The 6,682-nt window shown below is 35.4% G+C and overlaps 2 protein-coding genes across 2 annotated transcripts; both read left to right on the top strand.

Annotated features, from left to right (window-relative positions):
- The first annotated feature begins 323 nt into the window (after positions 1 to 323).
- Positions 324 to 3,299, top strand: LOC132032672 (probable inactive poly [ADP-ribose] polymerase SRO5). Its single transcript, XM_059422342.1, has 5 exons — positions 324 to 1,493; positions 1,927 to 2,168; positions 2,263 to 2,399; positions 2,478 to 2,573; positions 2,886 to 3,299. Exons 1-5 carry the CDS (start codon positions 907 to 909, stop codon positions 2,898 to 2,900), a joined length of 1,077 nt encoding a protein of 358 aa, XP_059278325.1. The 5' UTR covers positions 324 to 906; the 3' UTR covers positions 2,901 to 3,299.
- Positions 3,300 to 5,591: 2,292 nt separating this feature from the next.
- On the top strand, positions 5,592 to 6,149 carry LOC132032423 (uncharacterized). The gene has a single exon (XM_059422051.1). It carries the CDS (start codon positions 5,592 to 5,594, stop codon positions 6,147 to 6,149), a length of 558 nt encoding a protein of 185 aa, XP_059278034.1.
- Positions 6,150 to 6,682: the final 533 nt, after the last annotated feature.

Genomic DNA, 6,682 nt, shown 5'->3' with positions numbered 1-6,682 from the left:
ATTCAGATGAATATTGAATCAAACCGAACCATAAACATCCCTCTAGCCCCTCTTCCTTGCCCTTTCTTCTCTCAAAACATAAGGTTTCTTGTGACGGACTAATAACTCTAGATGGATCAGTTGTTGAAAAATGATGAACTACGGGCACACGTACTTGTACCATTCTACTTTTCGAATCCTTCACGAAATTAATTGCCCCACTCTGTATGGCCAGCCTCAACATCGTGTGCAAAAAGGACTTATCTAAAAGGGTTTATATTTAATTACCTAACATTGACCAACCTGCCTTATAAACCAAGAAATTACAAAACGTCGGCTGAAGAAAACAAATTGCTGCCACCTCCAGAAATATTATACAAAACACGTTCAGACACCATAACTAACATACTCAAATTTAGGAGGTGGTAAATTAGAGACCCTTTCATAAACGTGTGGCAAGTAATTGTTTGCTTCATGCGTTTCATCATCATTCTTTTTTCATTCTTCTTTCCCAAGTAATTGTAATCCTACTTCTTCTTTTATTTTTGCCACAACCCAAGTAGTGCATAAATTTCTACGTTATGTTAAAACCCCATAATTATTGCTTCTTTCCTTTTAAAGACACTAGAAGTTCTTTAGCTTTTTCCCAACAATAATCTTATCATGATTCTGCTTGAGTAATCCTACTTCCTCTATGATTTGCCGCAGCCAAATATAGTAATTTCCATTTTTTCTTTTTCTAAAACCACATGAAGCTAATTTTACTACTAGAATTTGCTTTCTCTTCAAAGAAACCAAACTTTCTTATTATGGTTCTTCTTCAGCTTCAAGTTTCAAGTAGATTTTAGCAATTTCTGTTATTCTTCAGCTAGATAGATTTACCTTTCCTATATACTATTCTAAATTATTTGCAGACATAAATCTAAAATGAAAAACAATTTGCAGCCTCAATTGTTGTCACTATTTCCAGTAGAAGCAATTCGAGAATCACATCCCATCATCAGTTACAAGATTGATGCTCTTCTCAATATGGGAATACCCAAAACAGAGCGACCCTTTATGGAAAGTACAAGCTCAGACACTGATCATCACGAAGAAAAAGTTCAAGAATCAGCAGTTTCTGACTCTGAGAGCTGTATTATAAGCTCCAATTATCAAGACAACACGAAATCAGATGGTTTAATATGGATTAGAGAAGGGGACAAGATTCATCATATGATAAGTAAGAAGTTCATTTCCGGATTCGGAACACTTGGATTATCTACAAAAATCGAAGCTATTCACAAGAGTGCTTGCTCTAGCTTCATGAAGAGCGCAAAGCTTCAGTCATTCCATATTTTTTCCAAAGCAATGGAGAAAAAGTGTGGAGGAAATGCTAATGTAAAGTATGCTTGGCTTGGAGCCTCCAAGGATGAAATTGACAGCATATTTTCTCATGGTTTTGGACATCCTATGCACAATAAAGCTTATGGTCATTGTATTTGCCTCTCTCATGATGATTATCCTGTTGACTGGTATATCTGAGCAGCTTCTTACAATTTTGTATGAATGAGTTTAACTTCTATACGACTAAAAGTATTTACACTGTTATGTCTTCTATAAGGTAGACAATTGTTACAACATATTAAACTACACTAATAGTGTATTAGTTGCCAGAAAAATAAGGCAGGCGACCTGCTACAACAGATTAAATTACACATATAGTGTAAATTTTTCTTATATTAGTTGTATATATAAGTTAATTCCTTGCGCATTATCTTACCGAAAGTTTATTTTGGATCTGTTAAACTCTCCTTATGAGCATGTATGATTAAATTTCTAGGCCAGGTACTTAGTTTGTTGATGATCTCATCGAAAACAATTACTAGTAGTAATTGTTTTATGTTTATCTTAACCTTTTCAATTGTTTTGTGTTTGACTAATTCCTGACTTCCTTGCATCTCTCAGTCTTCAAAAGGCAACTCCTGATAAGGATGGACTAAGGCATCTATTGCTTTGTCGGGTGATACTAGGAAGAACTGAAGTTGTTCATGCTGGTTCAGGACAGTCTCATCCAAGTTCTGAGGAGTTTGATACTGGAGTTGACGATGTACATTCTCCTAGAAAATATATTGTGTGGAGTACCAACATGAATTCTTATGTCTTCCCGGAATTTATGATCAGTTTCAGAGTCACTTCTCATGTCAAAAGTAGGCCTCTTGGAATCCCTTCTAAGAATACAGAGAATTGGTGATGCTTCAACTTTGGAGGATTTAATATTTTTCGCTCATATTTACTTTGCAGGGGATCGAAGGCTTTCAGTTCCTTTAAAATCTCCAAATTCACCTTGGATTTCTTTTCCTTCTCTGATTTCTGCGCTGTCAAAAATCTTGCCGCATAACACTGTCAAGTTGATTAATAAATATCACAGTGACTATAAGGTAAGTGCTTGCAATTTCTTTGTTCTTGACTATGTTTCTACTTTCCCATTTTTTGTTGAAGTCCGGTATATTTTCCAGGAGCGGAAGATTACGAGACGCGAGTTGATACAACAAGCTAGAAAATTAGCAGGAGACGATCTGTTAACTTCCATCATAAAATCCTTCAACAATAAGGTTAGCTATGCTTTAATCAAGATAATTGTGTGGTCATTTTGTTTTGATGACTGTTGAAGCACCAAACTAGTCCAATCATACGTCCGGTTTTCGAATGATATGTTATTTGAGCTGCAATAATGTTCTAAGATCCTGTGTTCAGTTTACATTCAAACCTTTTTACTAGTCATAGATGTTATGTAGTTGAGGGATAAAGGTGTTCTTGTCTTCTTGAACTGCTTCTTATGATATTTCACTATCTGTAGTGCATTTTTGTTCTGTTTTTTTAAGAATGTTATTACAACTGTCATGTTTGTGCTTTGATTTTTGCAGCAAAATAAAGAATAAAATGAAGACTCATCCGACATCAGCTCAATCAAATTTCAAGAATGGGAAAATAGAAACTGTGGTTTGCCTAAACGGGAGTTGGAGTAATTATCTTGTAGAATTTTGAGGCAATATATAAAGAATAGAAACATCATAGATTTAGACACAGGACTCAGCTAATTTTATATAATGACCTGATGAAACGGATTAGCAGTTCTGACATCAATTTGATATGTATTCAATTTAGGAAGTATTTATTTCCCTCTATTCCCCCCTCCCCCACCAAATCTTTTTTCTTCTTTTTGGAAGTCTTAAGGGTCTTGCGGAGTAATAGTCTTTTACCATGGAGTGATAGATGGTTAAAATGTTCAGTGAACGAATGACAATTCTCCATCAATTTTTCAGGCATCTAATTTCTTATATCACTCTACCCTCCTTAGACTCCACTTTGTGGGATTCTACTGTGTATGTTGTTTTTGTGTTGTTTTTATTTATATTCAGTTCAATATCTTCAAGATTTCTGTTCCAACTTGCCAAGTCTGTCCGCTCGCTTTTAGATCATTAAGCATTTGAAGGCATCTAATTTCTTTTATCATTATGTGTCCCGAGAGGAGGGACAAAACATCACCGAGGAGACAAATACCTGGGGATTCAAAAAATTACTAGAATGTCATAGGTAAATTTCAAAATTTCGACTTCAAGCAACTTTGAACTCCCCTTACCGCAACATTAAAATTGTGCTTTTATATCAAAGGATATTCAACAATATATATATACACAATATTTGTGGGGAAGGGGAACCTCTTAGCTCTGCCTCTTGCTAGCTCCACCTTTGCAGATAAGAGGAGTTGGGAGAGAATTAAAGAGAGAAAAGAGAGACGATAGAATGGGGAAAAAGGACGTTCAGCCCATTTTTAACTTCATTTTACTGACAGAACGCCATCAATGATAGTCCTTCGGAAATCACTTATTGATTTTATTGATTTTCGCATCTTTACCTAGGTGGATCCTAAAGTCTTGGCAGCTTCCTTTTATTAAACACAAATCTCCCTCTAGTCATGATTGGCGGAGGTGAAGTCCAAATATTGTTCGATCGGACCAGTAACTTTTACCCAAAAATTATTTTCGTATTAAGAAATTCATTAAATATTTATAAATATTAAATTTAGAATCTAGTTATTAGCACTTGAAGTCGTACTTTAAAATTCATAATCCATAAAGTTAAAATCTTGACTCCAACACCGCGCTAACTATGCTTTGAAGGAATCAGTTATTCCATTCTTCAGTTGAGCAAAATGTATGATAGTGAAACATGATCATGATTTCATTATTCATGAGGATGATGAAGTTGATTCTAAAAAAGAAAGAGTAATTAGTTCATCAAAGGAAGATGAGTTCTTCCTCTACTGTTTACTTTTCGACTCTTATGTGAGCTGTGACTTTGGTATCAATTTACCGTTGGAAAAAAGTATAAAGAAGAGTTGCAATAGGAATTTTTTTATAGAAAATTAAAAGGAGTAGCTAATAATATGCCACGTTTTAAATTCTATGTGTGAAAGAAGAAGATTGTGAAAGCCTGAATGAAACATATAACCACTTCAGCATAATGGCATTTGAAGCTTCAATTGCAATCCAAGTTTATTTCACGCTGTCCCCAAACATGAAAATCATCAATGACATATGCATTCTCCAATTATTTTACTACTCTATTTTATTTGTAATCATGTTTGGTGTAGGAAAATTCTCAACTACTAAATTAACATGCTAAGATATTAGAAAATAAAAAAGAGTACAGATAGTGCTGCAATAGCAACTTCCGATTCAGACATCACATACTGATTTATATGGCAGATTTGACCAACAAATGAAAAAAAATCTGAAGCTTAAACACTGAGGCAATTTTAGGTTAACTCGTAGGTGCAAAATGCGTACTATTAATTCTCTTGTATATGAAGATTGAAGTACTACTTTGTGACAAGGATACAACAAAAATATTTTTCGGAAGAAACTTTCTCCCACCTCCAAACATTCTATAAAGTTTTGAATCTACTTCAAAGGGTCTATCAGAGGAGAATATATGAAAAAAAGTCTGTTTCAATGGAAAAAATATTTTCCGAAAGTTCACTACTGCTCTCTCTATCTCAATTCAAGTGTCTTAATTTCCTTTTTGATATGTCTCAAAAAGAGTGTCTCTTTTCATATTTAGTAATTTGACAATTCAAACATCCTACGTGGAAAGTTTATAACCACAAGATTCAAAGAATATTTTAATACATTATACACATCTTTAATTTAGGACCACAAGATTCAAAAGTCTCTCTTTATTTCTTAAACTTTGTGCCTAGTCAAACTAAGATAATTAAATTCGGACGGACAAAGTACTACTTATTTTGAGAAAAACCGTTTCTGAAATATATTTTCCTTAGCACCTAACACACCTAACTACCATGTTTGGTTTGTAAGCAAAATACTTATATTTTTTGAAAGGAACACAATAACCAACCCTTATATGAATGAACCTTAGGAGCCAACCATTCATGAGTGCAGCATTAGCTCAACTGAAGCGTTGTCAAGTACCTAGAAGGTCCCAATATAAATATGAGTATAATTTATTGAGTTGGTATAGTTAAACCAATATTAGGTGTGGAAATTTTTTCTTTCCCAGCTCAATATCCTATATACTAATCTGAATTTTGAAGTTGACCCTCAGAGATGCAAGCAATGTCAACACTCGTCGAAGAATTCAGGGTTCGAAATGAAACCGAGTCCGAGTTTTTCGTTCATTATGATAGGGCTATCTTCAGTTGTCCTGGAAATGGAGAATGTTTAAAGGAAAAGGGAGATGATCCCGAGAAGCTGGAGAAAGCTGGGAAGGAGAAGGAAGTTGAATACTCTGCTGCACCAGAAGATGATGAATTTGAGTTTAATATTGTAGCTGAGCTTTCACCTATTTCAGCTGATGAAATCTTCTACAATGGTATGATCCGTCCAATATTCAAGAGAGACGAGGCCATCCACGTCAAGAATGGCTCGAAGAATCTCTCTGCTACGCCAGCGTCATTCTTGATAGAAACAGCGTCGTCTGGAATCAATGACTTAGAAGGAATTCCTTCAGGAACCTACTGCATATGGAGGCCAAGAGCAAAAGCAGAGTCTCCAGGACACTGTAAGAAGAGCAACTCTCCAGGCTCTTCAAAGCGGTTGAAGTTTCGTGACTTTCTGCAGCGAAGCAACAGCAACAGTAACAACAATGACATTTCCTTGTTTTGAGAGAAGAAAAAGCATAAAAGATATACGGGAAGTTGAAGTTTCGGGGGAAGGTTATGTTGGGAAGAAACAAGCAATAACAAACTACACTAGGGTAGCAGCAGAAGAAATACTCAAGTCTAAAAACTTTCCACACAACTTGAACCGAGAGAATGCAATAAACGCTAGCACAAATGAAAATCCGGGCAGCAGCTTAACCAACAATAAAATAGGAAGGCAAGCAAAATAAATCAAATGTAGGAGACACCAAATCTACGTGGAAAACCCTCTTCAATGTGAAGAGGGATAAACCACGGGACATCGGACCACAAAAGCTCCATTAAATCAATAACAAGTGTACAAAATGTTCTCCAAAATGGCCACCGATAAAGTGCCAAACAATGAGCAACAACATAAACAAGATAACAAAATCACTTAAACGTAGCTACTGTTCAGGAGCCAAAATCTGGGGCTACGAAACTCCAAATTGACATTCGCCAGATCCCAAGCAAAGTTTAAGTTGAGAGGAACAAGCTATCCAAAAATCAACTCAATCA

The sequence above is a fragment of the Lycium ferocissimum genome, chromosome 2, assembly GCF_029784015.1.
Source record: "Lycium ferocissimum isolate CSIRO_LF1 chromosome 2, AGI_CSIRO_Lferr_CH_V1, whole genome shotgun sequence".
NCBI lineage: Eukaryota > Viridiplantae > Streptophyta > Magnoliopsida > Solanales > Solanaceae > Lycium > Lycium ferocissimum.
Note: the sequence above shows the minus strand (reverse complement) of the source record. Positions and strands in the feature narration are given on the sequence as shown.